General features: G+C 33.4%; 1 protein-coding gene across 1 annotated transcript; it reads left to right on the forward strand.

The window, feature by feature from the left end:
- Window positions 1–5,754: 5,754 nt before the first annotated feature.
- LOC133857445 (protein argonaute PNH1-like) lies at window positions 5,755–16,958 on the forward strand. The gene is made up of 23 exons (XM_062292718.1): window positions 5,755–5,812; window positions 7,057–7,438; window positions 7,554–7,762; window positions 7,864–8,010; window positions 8,123–8,256; window positions 8,373–8,482; window positions 9,060–9,166; window positions 9,273–9,411; window positions 9,497–9,613; window positions 9,948–10,055; window positions 10,310–10,381; window positions 10,458–10,580; window positions 10,745–10,904; window positions 11,076–11,197; window positions 11,327–11,464; window positions 11,543–11,685; window positions 13,483–13,545; window positions 14,424–14,487; window positions 14,568–14,703; window positions 15,466–15,539; window positions 15,665–15,759; window positions 15,862–15,893; window positions 16,394–16,958. Exons 1-23 carry the CDS (start codon window positions 5,781–5,783, stop codon window positions 16,561–16,563), a joined length of 2,877 nt encoding a protein of 958 aa, XP_062148702.1. The 5' UTR covers window positions 5,755–5,780; the 3' UTR covers window positions 16,564–16,958.
- Window positions 16,959–21,576: the final 4,618 nt, after the last annotated feature.

Here is a 21,576-nt window from a genome sequence, read left to right on the forward strand (position 1 = left end):
TTTTGACGACAAATTAGATTTCAAATTAACACACTCTAGGCCCGTCTAATCCCGGCCCCTAATAATGCATATGTAAAAGTGTTCATTATTACTCTACAAATTGCCCGTCATTCACCTCATCATTCTCTAATCTCTACTGCTTTTAGGGAACATCTGGTCAGGTCGACTGAGTGGGATCAATCCCACAACCAGTTACTTTCATTCACTTCATCTCCTCTTTTTCTCAATCATTTATACAGGATTAAAGCTATAAAATCTTGCTTTTATTCCACAATTATCCACTCATGTACGTTGACGTTGCCATTGATAAAGCTAGCACCAGTTCTCACCATTATATATGGACAGCTCACGTGGGTCTGATAAGCTAAGGAAGGTCAATACCCTCCTTGATTGTGTCCTTGACTCTATAGAAATGATTGGACATACTCTTTAGATATATTTGCCTTATGCACATTACGTGATTTGTGCAAATCTGTGTGACTATTTCCTTATACTGTATCATACCACGTATACTCTGCTGTACAGCTTCTATAAAATGAAATGCAAATGCTCTCTATCATCATCTTGAGATAGAGTTTCTCAAAATGTTTTTGGCCATGTCATCTCAGTCAAATAGCTATAGACTGAAAATTCCTATAAACCTACAACACAGCCTCTAAAAAATGATTGACATATATTCTTTAAACATGAATATATATTGTCATCAGATGTGAATAACATATACTTTTTTTATTACTACTATATATTAAAAATATATATACTTCTCACATACAAAAAAATACTTATCACTTTTTTAGGGCCTACATTGTAGAAATTTTACGACCCAAGTTGTATGAAATTTCTGTCATTTATTTGTATACAATGAACTATTATTACAAGTGGTCAATGGTGACGAGCTAAGTATACTTAGCCGCGGAATGCCCGGCAATTTTATTTATTTTTAGTTGAAAAAGTGTGTTGATGTGACTTAATGGTAACATGAGTTTTGAATTTTTTTTTACGTGGAAAATGAAAAAAAAAATTGTTTGATAATATTTTAATCTTCTTAGATCGAAAACAAAAACGAAAAAAAATAAAATAAAAAATATTGTCAAACAAGTGGACGAAATTCATAGGGAAAGAGTTTAACAGGAGGATAGAGAGCGGAAGGAGAAGATGGGAATGCTTCCAATTATATTTCTAGAGACAACCCATTATCCTTTTTTTTTTTCTTTTTGTTTTTAGATAGAGACAACCCATTATCAATTTGATAAGATTGTATATAAAAGAATTGGCAATTCTAAACAAAAAAGTAGGCTGATTAAATTTGGTTGGAATAAATATGAGACAAAATATCTCCAATTATAAAAATGCATACATCAATTGAAAATGTCATCATTGTTTTGGATGTTAGTAAGCACGTGTGATGAAATGTTGGATAAGGATTTCTTATAATTTTAAGGAAATTGTTGTAAATTTTTAAATTATGTAAATTGAAGTTGTATTTTTGCATCAAACAGTGTAAAAAAATGTTTTTATTAAAAATGTAACATGTTATTAATAATTAGAATTGAATATATTTTCATCCGGTTTTTACGCTTTATGTCATAGAAAAATTTTAAGTCAAAAATTGTATTTTGGTTTAATGAAAAATAAAAATCATTTTGGAAGATTTTTTTTTTTTTTTTAAAAAAAAAAAAACCTCATATACATGTCACATTATTAATACGTAACATTTTTTTTTTCAGTCATTCAATATAAAAAACGGCTTAAATTGATACAATTTTATAATGTAGTGAATCTGATCTTCAAATGTAATTGACAAGTATATAGACATAGTAAAAAAACCCACACATAGTAACCTCTTCTGATGTGTTATTGCTAGTTTGTAGTGAAAAAAAATTATACACATACATCTTTTATTCATCTTTTTCACTTTTTTTTTTTGTACAAATTTTAAATTTGTATGATCAAATAAATTTAAAAATGAAATTAAATCATTTTTCTTCGTAGTTTTTTAATGTATTAAAAAAAAAAAAACAAAAAACAAAAAACCTCCTTCGCAAGCCGTCAACAAATTAATTAAGTCATGTAGTCCGTATAAAAGTCTCGGAGGGCGTGCCTACTGCCTAGCTCACCTTCCTTTTTAAAAGCCAAGACGTTTGCCCTACAACCTCTCACCTTCGCCTTCTCTTAGATATCTTTCTCTCTCTCTCTTGCCAGTTGCCGGAGCTCCTTTTCCCGGCCACATTTCCGTCAAGAACCTGACACAAACTCTCTTTCTCCACTCAATTATTCAACTAAATCATTCTTTATACGTGACAGAGCTTCGTCCAAGAAGGAAAGAAAAAAGAGAACCCAGCTCGGAAATGCACTGAAAGCTTTGCTGAGAGAGCCACAGAGACCACAACATCACGACTACTTTCTCACAGAGAGTATGGAATCTCACACCTTTATTGATTTCTTTAATGAATCCTCACCTCTCTCTCTCTCTCTCTCTCTCTCTCTCTCTCTCTCTTTTACAATTCACTCTTTCCATTCCAGTTCACTTCTTTGCAAAAACAAAAGCCATGTTGTTTTTCAAAATCCATTCAATCTACCTCTGCCTCTGCCACTCTTTCTCGTTTAAAGTACCTTTCTCAAAGGCTGTGAAATTTGAGGAAAATGATATTAGCACGCACACTTTCTTCCATCCATGTACAAAAAGTATGCCAATACACTAGATAGAATGTGGGTGTTGATTATTATAGACAATTAGACATTGAAAAAGTAACATTTCCCAAAAATACTCGACTCCCCACATTCTTTATACTTCCACAGCTTGCTTCCGGGTATATTTGTGCTCCTCTCCGACCACATTTGTTTCTTGTTGCTTCCCACATCAAGTTTTCCTTCCAAATTTCATGCATGAGTTGAGATCTCCAGGTCCGTTTTGTAGGCGTTTTCTTACGGAAAAAAAGAAAAAAGAAAAAGTTTTTTCTTGTTTTGTCTTAAATACCAAGAGATCTTTCAGATCTTCTGCATAAATCTCGTACACTATCTTTTTGGTATTTTTTGTATATCTTTGTCAGCTAAATATACCCACAAAACCACCCTACTCAGTAGCAAGTCAAATCTCTGAGACTTGTCACCATAATAATGTCATGCCGTTTTATAGCTTCACATATATCTATATATCTTCCTCTGGTTTCTGACTCTTTCAGCCGCGAAACAGTCTAAGATTTGGCCTATACAGCCAGCATTCAGTAGCCGCACTTGTTTTTATATTTCCTTATAATCCCGCTGTTGTTTGCAGAGCCGGCAACTTGGTGAGGCGGAGTTCCACCTATGGGAGGCAGATAAAGGCATTAAAGGCGGAGCAGAGACAGAGAGAGATGCAATACATAGCGTAAAGCAAAAGGTTTGTGACTTTGCCCACATAACTCCACTCAGTACTGTTTCTCAGACATCTTTGTGCATTCAATTCCCACACAATCACAAACACAAACACCTGACACACACGTACCACAAAGGATTTCTCTCATGATTGCCATGGGTGTCGGTAAATATTTTGTGTTTGGTTTCCAACCATATATATAGAAAACTCTACTTCAACATTATGAATTGTCACTTTTTTTTCTTTTTTTTCTTTTTGTAATTACTTCCTAAAGTTTAATTTATTTTAATTTAATGTATTTATTTTTTAATTATTTGTAATGTCACCGTTAAATCTCATAAAAATTTCTAAAGTTTCTCTTCTTCTTTTTTTTTTTTTTTTTTTAATCATTAATTAATTATTTTTTTACAAAGATTGAGACATGAATATTTGTACAAATACTGTTAAATCCTGACAATGCCTAACGGAGAGATAACATTGTAAATAATTGAAAAATTAATACATTAAATTGAAAGAAAATGAATTGTAAGAAAGACATTGCAAAAGTAGAGACAATTTAAAGAGTTAAGTAAAGTTATCCTTATATATATGAAAAATGATATTTTGTACACACATAATTTGTACACACTCATTAGGACCCATCTTACATGAGCCTCACATGTGTGGGCATACCCATTGTGAGTATACGGACAATGTGCGTACAAAATGAGTTTGCAAATAACATAACTCTCTCTCTCTCTCTCTATATATATATATATTGGATGGATGAACCATATATATCTTGATTGTGGATATTATTTTGGTTTTCTTGGCAAGTACGGATACTATTCTTTGTGCCATCCCACACGTGCCCAGAATTAGAGAGGAACAACCAGGGGTGTTTGGTAAATATTTCGGTTGTGCATTTTTTTTTTTATTTTTTTTTAAATAGCAATAAGAAGTGATTGATGTAATATATAATAAAGAGAAGTTTTGAGGTTTTTGTATAAAAAAAAAAGGTTAAAAAGTAATTTATGTCATATAAAAAGTAAATAAAATTGTTAAAAAGTTATTGATGTGATATAAAAAGTAGAGTGTTTTGAAATTGACTTTTTTAAAATAATCAAACTAAAAACATTCATACTTTTTAGATCACATCAATAACTTTTTATTACTATTTAATCAAAAAATATATATACCTTCAATAAGGATGGGCTGGAAGCCCCTCATTTTACAGTAACCAATTATAAGTGAACAAGTCATTAAAAAAAAAATACAATAAACATGAAAATACACAATCCTTTGAAACAAATTAAAGAACGACGATTTCTAGAAGTAGATCCTCATTTTTCCTTAGTTTTCTTGGGCAAATCCGATGGGGATGGTGGGGTCTTTGCAACTTACAATGAAGAAAACTAAAAAAGTGCTCTTTTGTCCATTGGTGTTGTTTTTTGGTATAAAATTTGGTGTTTTCATGTCTAATATTTAGTGTGTTTTTAGATAATGTGTCAATATTTCATTGGAGGCTACAAAAGTTAAGTTTTACGGTCCATCCTTATCAAATGGAATCTCTATTAAAAAACATAACTTTTTCATTTTTCCTTAAAAAATATTTCAGACATTTTCCACCTTTATATCACATAAGTCATTTCTTATTATTATTCAAATACAAGTTTCAATATAAAATAGTTTACCAAACAGAGTGGAGGTGATTTGCCAAACATAGCCTATACTAGAGTGGGGCGGTGCGGGGTTTGATTTGATGGGTGGGGGGGGCACGATAGGTATCCCCACGCTTTTCTCATGCTTCGTGATGGTGGGATCTCGTGCGTACACTTCAAATAACATTTTTCAATATATTAAATTGATCAATGGGTCGTAGTCTAGCATTATTTTTCTTAATTCCCAAAACTAATATTCGTAAGAAATTCATAAATTATTCGAAATAAGGGTTACTTTTAATGTTTCCAAAAAAAAAAAAAAAAAAGATAAAATATAGTTTTATAATGGTAGTTTTGTGATTTTTTATTTTTTATTTTTTATTTTTTTCACGTTGCATCACTTTAGATAAAAATTCCTGTCATTGTAAATTGAAAACTTTTAAATATTGAGAAGAAAAAATTTGAAATTGTAACATTTTTATTTCACAAAATATATCACAATATTAACGTTACAGTCTCTAAACTCTCTACCAACTCTTGAATTAATCCTTTTTTTTTAAAAAAAAAAAAAAATGGAAAGGTCAATTAAAATTGCCATATATATTAACATTGTTTGGTAATTATAAAATGTAATTTCTAGAAGCCATATATATATAATTATTACCGCAGAATATATTTACGGCTGTACTATATAATTAACTTACCAATCTGTCGTGAAGCCTGGCAGTGCTTTATGTTTCTTACCCAGTTTCTCTTCAATAGTCAATGGATCTTGGTCTGAAGAGATGCCTGGGCACCGGGGACAGGAGTGTACAGGGTACGTAATACAGACAATTCGGATTATGTGACATTTTGACCCGGATTTGATTTGCATTTTAAAATACGTGTCGTACTTAAGTGTCGTGTTCCAGCACCAATAATAATAATGTGTTAGTTTTCAGTTAACTCTTTGCTAGAATCCGACCAAAGAAAATCAAAAAGAACTACTACATGGGGGTTGAACTTTTTCACCGGCCGGGTGAGTGGGACAAGACATGTGATTGTTCTTCATGTCTTGTAATAATCCCATGGATGATTCTTAATACCCTCATGAATCATGCTACATACGGTTCCATGGAAAAAGATCAACTTTGGTGCGTGCATGCAGGGTACAACTGACAGGATCATCTGTAGCCACTAGAGCGAGTGAATAGCGAACAAGGAAAACAACAGCACAGAGACTCAGAAATGGCATGTGCTGATCATTTCCCTATTTCTTTGTGTTTTTTGTTCCAGTACGGCTCTGTCTTGTCACTGTAGCTCTGCTCCGGGATGAGTTAAAGCTCCTTTATGTTCGCTGAAAAGGAATTTATGTGCCATCTTATAACTTGTCCTGCAATGGACTTCGAGTAATCCAAATTTTCCCCTTGGGACCACGAGCCCAACGGATCTGTCAATCATATTAACTCCGGATTATTTGTTCGAAATTGTCAATAATTTAGACAAGTAACGTAAGAGGCTCTATATAGAATTCACTTGTTCGTATAAATAGCCAAAGCTTGTTACAATCAAAGTTGCTAGCAATGGAGGGATTTGGTTAGGCCTATCTACAGAAGACAAACTCAGAAAGCCACTATATATCTATTTTTGTTGGACTCTTACTTTTGCATGTCTGCACGTCTCTTTGGTCCGTCTTTATATATAACAGAATATAGAGCGCCGGGGCAAGAGAAACACTGTCGAGATATGATGCTAATCCTGTTCTTTTTTTAGCTGCTTTTTAAGCTTTGTTGCAGGCGTTACAATGCCTTTTGTCTTTCCCACTTTTACGTTTTTTTTTTTTAAAAAAAAAAAATCTTTTTAAACAACCCTATACGCCCAAAGTTTCTCAGTGAAAATGTACTGGTTGTGCCATAACCTTTGAGCTAAATCTTGAAGCTACGGCTACCATTTTGTCATATCTTTCCTATTTTAGTACAGCCTCTGCCTCTCTCGCTCTCTCTAACTGGTAAATATAGTGCTTCAAATCAAATGCTTTAACAATCCAGCTTACTTGATCTTGTGTGTGTGTTGTTGAATAAGGTTCTCTGAATCTCTTTGTCGGACAGAGGTGGCCCACATGCATATGAAAGACCCTCTGGAGAACCCTGTGATAAGTAGGGAACCTCTACAGAGCTCCATGAATCAGAAGACATCATCCCAGATGGTGCTCAAAAAAGACGATTGCTTGGAAGATATAAAGAATATTATATCGAGGAGAAAGGGAAGGAGAAGATGTAGAGGACCCAAAGTAGAGAAATTGCAAGAAGCAAAGCTTGATCATGCCGGAGTGGGGTCCCCAGCTCCATTCAAAAGCCTCATGTTACACCGCAGGCCTGGCTATGGGCAGCTGGGGACCAAGTGTTTGGTTAAAGCCAATCACTTCCTTGCAGAGATACCAGGGTCAGATATATGTCAATATAGTGTAAGTTTTGTTAAATCACCACTTATCCCAAAAGTTTAAACGGATAGTAACAAGTAAATTTAATCATTTAATTAATATTCTAACAATTATCACTTAATTATGTTTGTGAGTGCAGGTGAAAATAAACCCTGAATTTACTTATCATAAATTGAACAAAGCTATCATGACCCAGTTGGTGAAAATTCATAGAGAAACTGACTTAGGAATGAGGCTCCCTGTTTATGATGGTGGAAGAAACCTTTACACAGCTGGGTTGCTGCCTTTTACCACAAAAGAATTCATCATAGTATTGTGTAATGATGAAGAGGGGACACGCAATACAAGGTTATCTATTAATCATATTTGTTAATTTGTATGAAACTTTTGCTCTTAATTGAATGATCAAGTTTATTGGAGATTGATCAAGTTTTGGCTAATCATGTCAGGGAACGAGAATTTAAAGTGACAATCACTTTTGTAGCTCTAGCTAGTATGCACCAATTACGTGAGCTTCTTGCAGGGAAACCAGTTGATACCCCTCAAGTCGCACTTACAATTATTGATATCGTTTTAAGGCAACTAGCAGCCCAAAGGTGCATTTCAGTTTACTTATTTCTTTGAATTTTATCTTCTTTGTTGTTTTCAATTAAGGCTACTGCTAATTAATGGATATATTTCCAATTAATTGATTGTGGGTGTGAGTAGGTACGTATCAGTTGGCAGATTTCTCTATTCTCCTGATATTAAGAAACCACAGAATCTGGGTGGTGGCTTAGAATCATGGCGAGGCTTCTACCAGAGTATAAGACCTACTCAAATGGGACTCTCCCTGAATATCGGTGGGAGTTCTTCTAGTACTCCTAGATTGTTTTCTATCTTTTGAAACGCTTTTATACATTAATCTGTCCCTAGAAGTTGACATTTTGCATTTCTCCCTTTGTTGCCTGTCAATCAGACATGTCATCAACTGCGTTCATTGAAGCACTCCCTGTCATTGATTTTGTTGCTCAAATTTTGGATAAAGATGTGTTTTCTAGGCCATTATCAGATGCAGATCGTGTAAAGGTATTGTACTCTGTGATAAAGAAGTGTTTTCACGGACAAACTGGCTGTCGTTTGTCCAACCAAAAGAGAAGTTTGTACTTTTGTTTTCTCTTTTGGAGAAGAATCTCTTTTGTATGAGAGTGGGATTTGAGTGTATTCAGGATTTAGGTTTTGAGTTGTTTTCTCTTCACTATTTTTGTACTCCATGTTTGATTAATGAATTTTTTTCGTTATCGCCTCCACTTGTGGATGTACCTCACACCGAGGAACCACGTAAATTTTGGAGCTCTTTAATGTGATTGTTTTGTGTTATTTACCGTAATTGTGGTCTTTTGCACAACATCTATCTTCATTAAGACGTATCTCATTTGAATTCAGCCTCAGTACTGGTAAACATTGACTTTCTGAATTTTGGTGTTCTTGGGTGTGATTGCTTTGTGTTATTTGAATTAAGTGCCTATATGTCGTTTCTGCTCTAAGGATCAACCAGTAATGCACACCAAGTCCAAATTATAGATCCATCAATTTTGCAGATAAAGTTGAGAGGAAATATTTAAATTATGTCTAAACAAGTTTCTTTTGTATCAATGATGTGCAGGTTAAGAAAGCGCTTAGAGGGGTCAAAGTTGAAGTTACACACAGAGAAAACGTTCGAAGGAAATACCGAATTTCAGGGTTGACATCACAGCCTACAAGGGAGCTCATGTATGTACATTTGCCCTGCTTGTTGTCTTTGCTCTCGCTTGTTGTTTTTGCTTTGTTCTTATTGTACTCTTCTGGAAATTATTTCATTTTTTCCCCCTTCAAACAGTTTCCCAGTAGATGAGCAAAAGAACATGAAATCCGTTGTTGAGTACTTTCAAGAAGTGTATGGATATACCATTCAATATTCCCATCTACCTTGTCTTCAAGTGGGAAACCAAAAGAAGGTGAACTATTTACCAATGGAGGTAGGGTCTGCTCAATATTTCCAACCTTCTGCATGTAGCAGTCTATTTTCTTTAAACCAATACATATGAATATATCTTATTACAGGCTTGCAAGATAGTTGGCGGACAGAGATACACGAAAGGGCTGAATGAGAAGCAGATAACTTCTCTGCTGAAAGTTTCATGCCAAAGACCCTGTGAACAAGAAATGGACATTTTACAGGTAGAGATGATCAAGAAGAATTCAACTAATTAATAGAGTATTGACGTACAAAATAGTAGTGAAAAAAAGAAAAAATACTCAACCTAAAACCCCAATACATTAAAAGTGGGTTTGAAAAAACTGACCTGTCTTTGGCTTCCACTTGGAGGAAACCAAGTCATGTTATCACATTATACTTTTCCACTTTTCTGATTGAAAGAGTTACCCTTAATATCTGTCAGGTGAAAGACAAATTATTGGTCGTTGCAAATACTAATGACATCATTAAATGGTGATTGGTCTAGGATTCAATTTTTATGTCAAAGATCTGACATTTTTCCGGTTGTCTTTGCAGACAGTTCATCAAAATGACTATGAGCAGGATCCCTATGCCAAGGAGTTTGGTATCAGTATAGACAACAAGCTTGCATCTGTTGAGGCTCGGGTCCTTCCAGCCCCATGGGTAATATTTAAAGCTACTTGAGAAATGCTACGCACACTCCTAAGTACATACTCTCTGGCATGACAGAAAAAATTACTATTGGATCCAAAATTCAATAATGATGCATCCAAAATTCAATGGTGATTTTTATGCCACGTAAGGGAGTGTGGAATTAGGAGTGTGTGTAGTATTTCTCAAGCCACTTTACTACTTCATGTGACATTCAACCTTGTACTGCCAACAAGTTGTTCATTTTATCCATCTTTTCTTGATAGCTAAAGTATCATGATACTGGAAAGGAAACAGAATTTTTGCCTCAAGTTGGACAGTGGAATATGATGAACAAGGTTAGTTAATGTCTACTTGAGAAACTCAAAAACTTAACAGAAAACTGATCTCTGATAGAGGGTTGCTTTAATGCAGAAAGTAATAAATGGAAGCACAGTCAGATATTGGGCTTGTATCAACTTCTCACGCAGTGTCCAAGAAAGCACTGCTCATGGTTTTTGTCAAGAGTTGGTTCACATGTGTCAAATCTCTGGCATGGTAAACTTTCCTGATTCAGTAAGACTGGGTAGTAAAACTGTCTAGAAATGAGTGACATTTTAAAACCATCATTCTATCCCAATAATTATAATGTTTGCTCAAAACATTCCGGGTGATTTTCTACATTCATAATCCTTCTTTCTTTTTTTCAACTTTCATCTCAGGAATTTAACCGCAACCCTATAATTCCAATATATTCAGCCAGACCAGATCAAGTAAAGAAGGCCTTGAAATATGTGTACTATGCTGCTACAAGTAAGCTTGAAGGAAAAGAGTTGGAGTTGCTTATTGCCATTCTTCCAGACAACAATGGCTCTTTGTATGGTATGTTGTTAACTTTTTGTCATGCTTGGGGCTTTAAATATGTCTGTAACATGTAAACTTAATTTTAGAAAACTATTCAAATTTTCCAAATTTGTTGTCCATAACCCTGTAAGATATGATATGTAACTTGTACTCTGGCTAAAAGGCTGCATGATGATATGTAACTTTTAGGCGATCTGAAACGAATTTGCGAAACAGAGCTGGGGTTGATTTCTCAATGCTGCCTTACAAAATATGTCTTCAAGTCTAGCAGACAGTATCTGGCAAATGTGTCCCTCAAAATCAATGTTAAGGTGTGTCATAATTGAATTACTTTCAGGGTTCTACTAGCCAAGTACAAAGCTTGCTACATAGTCAATATTTGTACTTATTTGACTCTCTGAACTCAGATTTAGTGATTTGTTTTCTTTATGATTCTTTAGATGGGAGGAAGAAATACAGTGCTTTTGGATGCTATAAGTTCAAGGATACCTTTGGTTAGTGACATTCCAACGATAATTTTTGGAGCTGATGTTACTCATCCAGAAACTGGAGAGGACTCTTGTCCATCTATAGCTGCTGTAAGCATTTTAAGACCTCTATTACTAGAAAGGTTATGGTTGGCTCCAATTTTGAGCATGCTGGTTATTGTAATACAGGTTGTAGCCTCTCAAGATTGGCCAGAAGTTACAAAGTATGCAGGGTTGGTATGTGCACAGCCTCATCGAGAAGAACTTATCCAAGATTTGTTCAAAACCTGGAAAGATCCTCAACGGGGTACGGTTACTGGAGGCATGATCAGGTACATATTTTGAGGACTCTTTTCAGAAATGTTCATGACTTGGTTGTTGATATATTGTGATCACATCGTAGTTTAGATTTTGATAGTCATTAAACAAAATCTACAACTTATTACAAGACTACTCCTACACCCTAACCCCCCTCCCCTTCTAAAGCAATCTCAAGGGAATTACTAAATTTCTTGAAAGACAGAACTAGGCAGGCAACTTTGAAAAGAGTAATGCTACATATCATCCCCTTGTCCTTCTTTTATCCTCCCAAAATTGATGTGACTCTTAAAATCACTATTGAATTTATGATAGATCATTATTGGATTTTGATCCAATGGTGATTTTAAGAGCCACATCAATTTTGGGGGAACAAAAGGAGGACAAAGGGATGATATGTAACATTCCTTCTTTGAAAAACGTCATGACCCCAAATAATACCTAGAGGGGGGTGAAAAGGTGTTTCCAGAGAAGCACAATCAATAAAAAAATTCCGTCAAAATTAGGTAAAACACTAAAGAAACAAGACACAACAATTTTGGTGATGAACTAATAACCTTTTGAAGAACTTTTCAAAAGTAAAACTACTCCAAGGGCAGCCAACTCAGAAAACTTATCCTGGAAAAATTACAATGGGTTTATACTTACAAAATCTTTCTAGTAAAAACCTGACTTGTCCTTTCTTTTATTAAATTTTCCCTCCAACCCAAAACTTCGGTGACCGAAGGTTTTGATTTGCGTGGTTTAATGGAATCGAGGAGAGGTTAGAAAACTAAGGCATAGGAAGGTAAAGTCGCTTTCCAAGAACAAGAAACAATGGCCTCTAGGTCTTCTGAAATTCATGGCTTATGAGGCTTATATAAACAATGAGAAAACTGAGGTTTAATGTGCAAGTCGGTTAAGATATGACATTGTTTGATGTTGTCGTGTTTGAACGAGAGAAAGTCGTGTTTGAACGAGATTAAGTCATGTTCGAACGACAACTAGGATGTTTCATAACTTATCACATGCGGTGTTTGAAAGGGGTTCGAACATCGTTGCGATCAAATGTCTCGGATCTAGCTTAATGTTCATGGTGTTTGAACGACAACTAAGGTGTTTCACAACTTATCACATGCGATGTTTGAAAGGGGTTCGAACATAGTTGCGATCGAATATCTTAGATCTGGCTTAATGTTCATGGCGTTCGAACAACAACTAGGGTGTTTCACAACTTATCACATGCGCTGTTTGAAAGGGGTTCGAACATCGTTGCGATCGAATGTCTCAGATCTGACTTAATGTTCATTGTGTTTGAACGAGCTTCGAACGTGATTGCCTAAAACAATTGAAGACAATAATTAAGATTTTAAAAACTACACCGTGAAATGACCTAAAACAATTTTAAGATCCTAATATCCAATGTATTTTATATATATTTTAATTACTTCCTTAAATTTTTAACGTGGTTTACATTTAAAGACCTCTGGATAACTTTTGTTGACCTCAAGGTTGGAAACTTCAAAGATAAGGCTTTATTGTAGCAGTACTAATTTTTCCATTGGTTTCCTGAGGTTACTTGGTGATGTATCTGCATGTGGGCCATATCTTCTATTTGCTTTCATAGTTATTATTAGTAGATAGAATAGTGATTTTTCTTTCTTTCTTTCTTTCTTTCTTCTTTCTCTTTCTTTTCTTTTCTTTTCTTTTCTTCTTCTTCTTCTTCTTCTTCTTTTTTTTTTTTTCTTTTTTTTTGTTATTGCTAACTTGCACACCCACCTATTGATGAGAAATCATGCCTATTAAAATTTTACTAATTCTTACTACGGCAGGGAACTTTTACTGTCTTTTCAAAAGGCTACTGGACAAAAACCATTGAGGATAATATTTTACAGGTACTTTGATATCTCATAATCTATTTAGACTTCCACTCAAACTTCTATTTTTTTCTTCTAACATTGTTAGAATATTTTTGGAGTAATTACATTTTTCCCCTATGAATTGTCGGTCATTGTCAATGTACCACTACGAACTGACACATCGATTAAAAGAGAGTATGCAACTACTATTTTTGTACCTTTACCCGCTTCTGTCAGTTAAATTCGTGAAAAGACTCAAGTACCCTAACTCAAGTTTCAAATTTACATATAATACTTTAAAATAAAACAATTAAAAAATATAAAATATAAAAAGGAAAAGGAAAAGTGAGCAGGGTGGCTGCTGATATTTTTCCTCTTTTTTTTTAATAAATATATATATATATATATATATATATATATATATATATATATATATATATATATATATATATTTTATTAAATTACTATTTGAGGGTATTTCTGTCTTTAAACAAAATTTAACGTCTAAAAATCGAATATTCCGTCTAATTTAACGAGATTTCTAAAGGAAATGGGTAAAGGTACAAAAATGGTAGTTGCATGCTTTTTTTTGGTCAAGATATCAGTTCGTGGTCGCATGTTGATAATGACCGGTAGTTTATGAGGGAAAAAATAATTACCCCAATATTTTTTATATTATTTAGTTTCTTGTAGGTCTATGATTAATTTCCGTCTTTATTTAGCTTAGAGTTTCTTATTCACCACTCTTGAACTCCTCTATAAGTATCACTCATTGTAATACAATTCAATAGTAAAGACAGAGGCCCTAATTCTGATCTCTCTGTTTCCGCTCTCTCTCTCACTTTATACATTTCCATAAACATGTTTTAGATGTTGGATAAAGAACTGGCTTTTATATATAATAATATCTGTAGGGATGGAGTCAGTGAAGGACAGTTCTACCAAGTCTTACTATATGAACTTGATGCCATTCGTAAGGTTGGTGAAGAAGATTTTGTGCTTTGCTTTTTTCAAAAAATGCTCTCGATCTCCCTGTTCTTATATTCTGGCATGTCTAGGCTTGTGCCTCATTGGAAACAAGTTACCAACCTCCGGTAACATTTATTGTGGTTCAAAAGAGGCATCACACTAGACTACTCCCAAACAATCACAATGACAGAAGTTGCATCGACAAGAGTGGAAATATCTTGCCAGGTAATTAATACTCTTATCTCTTTATGATAGATTTTCACAAAAGAGATAAACAACGACCAAAAATAAAGATAAATCTTACGAACCGGAGTCTCTTTGATCTTGGCAGAGTCTCACAACTAAAAGAGAAGAGAAATCACATCTCAAATAAAACATTTGTTTTCATTAATCATAGTCTACATATTACAATCGACTAAGATACTGAACCCTAACCTTAACCTTGTCTAATGTGACTGACTTTTGGGCTTAAGCTCATTATGGTATACATACTCTTAAAGTATAAATTAAATACTAATAAATTTAAAGATGGAATATTCATTCTTTTTTTTTGCATCAATAGTTGTTGGGATTAAAGGGAAATAATTACTTGGGCCAGAGGAGCTAGCCTAATCTTAACTCTGTTAAAGCATTTTCAAAATTAATATGTATATATATTATTTTGTGTCTTGAAAATGTTTTAAAATGAAGGTATTAAAGAACATTAAATAAAGAAAGTTTAGATGGCATTTATAAGGCTCAACATACTTTAAGCATTTAAAGTAATGTTTGGGTGTATACACTTATATGTATGCTCTAGTACGATACGAAGCACCGGACGGGCGTACATGTGGCAGTGGGTTGTAGCGTGCTAATCGTGCACTTGGCACTTAATTTCTTAAAGAAATTGACGTTTTAATGCCCTTTAAAAGCATTTCGTTTACTTTTTTTCTAACAAACTTATATATATATTGAAATGTACGTTATTGTTTTGAATTTCAAATGTAGGTACTGTGGTGGATTCAAAGATCTGTCATCCAACCGAGTTCGACTTTTATTTGTGTAGTCATGCAGGAATTCAGGTACAATTTTTAACCAAAAATGTGATTTTAAACCAAATTAAAAAAAAAAAAAAAAAAAAATGTATCGTCCGAAAGTGCGTTTTGTTAAACTTACGTTTATATTGGAAATGGCATTTTGAGTGCAGGGCACGAGTCGACCTGCTCATTATCACGTGCTCTGGGATGAGAACAATTTTAGTGCCGATGAAATCCAATCTCTGACAAACAACCTGTGTTATACGTAAGAAATTTGGTTCGATATCCCTTTGTTGCTTTTGCAACGTAAACTTGTTAATTAATTAATAATTATTGTGAAATAACGTGGTTAATGATTCGGTTGCAGGTATGCTCGATGCACTCGATCTGTTTCTGTAGGTATATTTTTTACTCAATTGTTTACACGATTAATTGATCCATCTTAGGCTTGAGAAACACCAAAATCGGACCATATATGAATAGACCCGAACAACGTGTGATTCTTGTTCATGATCATGCAATTAATCTAATTAAAAATCTAACACAATAAACATGCTTTGCTATGGTTTTACAAAACTAGTTTATGATTTATGAAAATTGACATGTGACAATTATGAAAAACTTTTTGTATAATTCAAATCATTCATAAATCATCATGAGTATGAAATTGTATAAATGGATGAGATCGAGTAGTTGTATAAACAAAGTTTTCATGCAAAAGACATGATTTATGCAATCAAATAGAAACTTGAAGATCAACATATATCACATAGTTTCATTTAAAAGTTTGTGCTTGAAGTTCATCAGAATTTAAAGTTGATATATCTAGCTAACTGTGTTCATGATTTTACATTATTTAAATTTTTTAAAAGCGTGTATATGATTGCTTCTGGATGCAGTGCCACCTGCATATTATGCTCATCTGGCAGCCTACAGAGCTCGATTCTACATGGAGCCGGATCTGCATGAGAATGCTAAAATACGTTCCGCACGGACTTCAAATGGGTCGTGTGTTCGCCCCTTGCCAGCGTTGAAAGAGAAGGTGAAGAGCGTCATGTTTTACTGCTAAAGAAATATATATTTCGGTGGAAAGACTTGTACATTATGTCTTTTTGGATTATGTTTCTCTTAAATTATTTGTCCGAATTTTAGAGAATTCGAACAAGTGATTGTGAGAGAACACTTATAAAACTCACCTGCCCGGATAAGTGATTAGGCAACCTAATTTTTATTTGGTCAGGTGGGTTTTATAGACGGTCTCTTATAATTAATCACCTACTTAAATTCTCTCAAATTCGAATAAATAATTTGAGCTGATCTTATAATCCATGTTTTTATTTTATTTTATTTTTTTTTGTGTGTTTAGATTGTAGGGAAATTGTGCATGGAAATTTTGAGAACGTCTAAGAAATGAAGAGTTTTACCAGCATTGTGCACGTGCTTGTTTGTTTGCACACCCGCCCTTCTGCATGTGTACTTACTTACCTGTGAATCTGTGATTATGGGGTTCTTCTTAGCACAGTCAAAGAATATAATAAGACATTACAAAGGATTGAGGGCATGTTTTGTTAGAAATAATTAAATAACAATTATTTCTTTAACCTAACATGCGCAGCGGAAAATTAAATAGAACAGTTTTAGGTATACCTCCGGCCATTGTTGTTCAAGCACTCCTCCAGAACTTCTAAGAACAAAATTATGAGGTGTCTTCTAACCTATGACTATTGCTTGATGGCTGTACTGATGGTGTACACAGGCATGCACTCTATTTATAGGCTAGGTTAGGGACCCTCAAATGGTAAACACCGTATTGTTTCCTTCCATCAAGGAAACAATATTGTTAATTGATTTTTAAAATCAATTAACCGATTCCATATTTACGGTAATCTAAATTAATAGAAATAATCATAATACCGTATATGTTTATTAAAAAATAATAAACATAGCAAACACCGTAAATGTGATATAAAGGCCACAACAAAAAAGGAATATTACATTCTCCCACTTGGACTTTATAACACATGACCATATGGTATTAGGTTCTTTAGTTTTGGCCAATCCTTTTATGGAATCCTCCAACTCAGTTAAGAAATGTTTCACACGAATCATGGCGGTAAAACTATTATAAAAGTAGGCCGTCCCTTCCATGTATCACAATGTAAAACACTTCTTACATGAGTACCTTATGGATAATCAAGCTTTATGAATGAACTTCCTATAAGTCATTCGGGTCTAACTTTATTTATCCTCATGGATAAAATAACAAATGTGCACAAAATCTTTATTATCATAACTATATGTCTATAGACCAAAAAGAGACAAACCAAGCGAAAATGAATTAATGAGTCTCATATATTTCGCACGACTTTATTCTTTCTTTACCGGTAAACTTTAAGTCATGGGATCCGCAATCATTAATTCAGTACTTATATGCTCAATAGACCCTTTATGTCTCTTAATGTTATCTCTCGTACTGAGATACTTGATGTCGATTTACTTCTGCTTCTACTCTTTATTCTTATAAAAGAAGCTTATAGTAGAATTACCGCAGAGTATCTTTATGGTCTAACTGTAAAATCGACAATATTGAGACTTTCAACAAAATGTCTCAACCATCATGCATGTGTACTAAATTCATAGCACGCTAGAATTTTAGCTTTCTTGGTAGACATAGCAACCATAGTCTGCATACTACATCTTTAAGATATATCTCTCAATAAAAATATATATACCCTAAATAGACTTTCTACTATCTACACAATCAGCAAAACTCAAATCTGAACAACTAACCACCTTCAAATGGAAAGTGTATCCTTAAGTTAAGTTGTACTTCTTGGTTCCTTGCATATACTGCAAGACTTTATTTGCAACACTTTATTGACTCAATATACTTATTGTTAGTCATATGGTTATGTATAATGCAGACGCTTAAAACTTTTCATCTGCCCTTATTCCAATACCTTTTGGGACATTAATATGTATTTAATTGGTCCCTCTTAATTGCTACTGAAGGTACATAATCCTTCATTCTAAATCTTCCCAAAACTTTTTCAATGTAGGCCTTTCGAGACAATGTTAATATTCTTTATGTATCTGTGAATCTCTATGTCAAAAGACATAAGAGATTTCACCCAAATCTTTCATTTCAAAGTTTTTGTGAAGTGAACTTTATGTAGCAAACCTAAATCAGCACTTGCAAAAAATAAAATCCACATATAGGACCAGAAAGATTACTGTACTCCCACTGACCTTAAGGTATATATACTAATTAACAAGGTTTTTCAATAAACAATAAAATAATAACCTTGCAAAAAGTATATCACCGATGAGAGATCTATCACAGCCTATAAATAGAATTCTTTAATTTGCAAGCTTTCTGACTGTTATTTATAAAACTCTTTTAATTGTTTCATGTAAACCTCTTACTTGAGATCCATATTCTCGAAAGTTGTTCTCACATCCATTTGATGTAGCTCTAAGTCAAAAATGAGCTACTAATGCTATGATTATGTTGGTGAACCATTCTTAGACATTGGAGAGAATGTTTCATGATAATCAATGCCTTCTTTATGAGTAAAACCATTGGCTACGAGTTTAGCTTGACTTTTGAGCCATAGATTTATCTCTTACTTCATGGCATTGAATCACAATGAGGAGTTTTCTCCATTCATAGCATGTGAAAACAAATTTGGATCATCTTTATGTCCAATGTCAACATCAGACTCTGGGAGATATACAACATGATCACTAAGAATTGTTGATCTACTTATTCTATAGGATTTTTCTTAATTCTACTTCCTCTGCATTTTGCAATGGGAGAATAGATTTTGAACCTGTTCTGTATGAGTTGGTTGTTCTAGAAGTGATTGTGGCTCAGGATAATCAATCTGATTTTCCTTGAATACAATCAATCATCCTCTATGAGGAAGAGATTTGGCCAATTCTAGTGCTTCCTCAAATTTCAATTTATGTGAATGAGCACTCCCACTAGGTTCCGTATCCTTTAAAAAATTTACAATCAACAACTCTAGGCTTATATGAAGGATAATAAAACATTAAAACCCTTTAAAGTTTACTAGATAGCTTATAAAAGATCCGTTGGTTGTCTTTGAATCTAATTTCCTAAGGCGAGGATTATAAATCCTCTCTTTAGCAAGGCAACCCCATATGTGTAAATAATTTAAACTAAGCTTCCATCTATTTCATACTTTAAAAGGTGTCTTATGGACAACCTTAGATGGAATACTGTTTAACATATACACAACGGTCTTCAAAGCTTTACTCTATAAGGGTAATAGCAGATTAGTATTACTAATCATTTCCCTTTGTGTGTACCTACCTTAATACTCTATGCCTATATTAGATCTTATGATCTTCAAACTGTTTCTCCTCTTCTTCCTTATAGGTATTAAAAACATTCAATACCCCAACTTTAATATTTAGAAGATAGAGATACATAAACTTTATATGGTCATCACTAAAAGAGATAAAAATATCTCTGACCATTTAGGCAATGAGTATGGAAAGGTTAACACCTTTCAATGTACATGATCTCAAGAATTTTAAAAGGCTCTTTTTGACACCTCTAATGGTCTTGTTGGTATGCTTTCCCTTATGCAGTCCACACAAGTACCAAAGTCAGTAAATTACCGACTTTTATTTTCTATATAGAGATATATTTCAATCTCCAAAGCCATAACAAGAGCATTTTTAAATTGTCAAAGACTCTACTTTACGTCAACATCAGTATGCAGAAACAAACAAATAATTTTGTTTCAAAAGTTGGGATGTAGGTCAATTTTAAATAGACTTTAAATAAACCCCAAACCAATATTCCACCCAAAAATAAGAAAAATTTCAAGTTTAAAATAAAATTGAAATTTTTAACAAACCAAACTAGAAAATAAATTTCTAAAATATATGGAATATAAATCATTTTTGAGGTAAAAAAATATAACTAAATCTCAAAATTAACCCATAGATCCCAACAACCTCAAATTATAAACACGTGTTATTCATTTAAAAAAAAAAAAAACTCTACATTTGTGTTGACAACGTGGATTGTTAAACCATAATCAATCCACAACATATTTGAATGAGTCACTAAAAGAGATTCACGACATACTAGATATATGAGATTATCTTTATTTTAAGTCATTTCTCATACTTCACACAATCTTTCTTTATATGCCCTTAATTTTCCTTATTGCATGAGAAATAGGTATCTTGATTGCCATAATACTTTATTGGCACCTTATTCTCATGCTTTAAGTGTTGGGCATGATTGCATTTATCGGTCTTTCCCTTAACATGAGTAATCATGTGAACATTTTATAGATTCTCTTGAACACACATGGTTAGAAGTTCACTTACTAACTATTTATCCTTATGTGTATTAAAAGATAAAATTCTACACTTAGAAGAGAGAATTCAAAAATGAAATAGACCAACAATGACTCAAAATCTTAATCTTTAGGGACTTAAGCTAAGCTATAATATCCTTCATTCCCATAATGAGATTATAAACACTTTAGAAACTGTAAAAAGTTTGTGTTTAAAGCTTTTTCTATTAGGGTTTTGGCCAAGTTTTATTTGAACTTACTAAATGTTCATAAACAACCTTTATAAAACTTTGGCTCTAAAACATTCAGGAATAAATCCCTGATGACTTTAGTGACATGAGATTTCATGAACATCTAACTTAAGTGATTAAATCACTCCCACCGTTCATGCTTAATAATCTCACGTGGCGTATTTAATTCCGCGGGAGTATGTGGTTTGTCCACACGGAGCACCAAAATTTTTAACACCTCAAATGAAAAAGCATATTAATATTTTTTCAGTCAGAAAAAATATTACCATAATATATTAGAATATGAAACTACCAAGGTAGAGTAATATGAATAGCTGCAATAACCCAAAAAAAAAAAAAAATACTTTAATGCTATGAATTAACTTTATTTTAAATTAGCCAATGCCAATTTAAATAGTAAATTTCAACCTACCTGTGGACAAAGGTTGCATCGCGCATGAAATTTACTCTTTATTAATAAGACTAAAGCAAATTTAAATATTAATAAAT

The sequence above is a fragment of the Alnus glutinosa genome, chromosome 14 (assembly GCF_958979055.1).
Source record: "Alnus glutinosa chromosome 14, dhAlnGlut1.1, whole genome shotgun sequence".
Classification (NCBI taxonomy): domain Eukaryota; kingdom Viridiplantae; phylum Streptophyta; class Magnoliopsida; order Fagales; family Betulaceae; genus Alnus; species Alnus glutinosa.

Coding starts and splice junctions, on each gene's coding strand:
- LOC133857445 (XM_062292718.1), top strand. CDS start 5,781: ATGCCTGGGCACCGGGGACAGGAGTGTACAGG. Junction 9,167..9,272: donor CAGCCTACAAGGGAGCTCAT/GTATGTACATTT, acceptor CCCTTCAAACAG/TTTCCCAGTAGATGAGCAAA. Junction 11,198..11,326: donor CCCTCAAAATCAATGTTAAG/GTGTGTCATAAT, acceptor ATGATTCTTTAG/ATGGGAGGAAGAAATACAGT.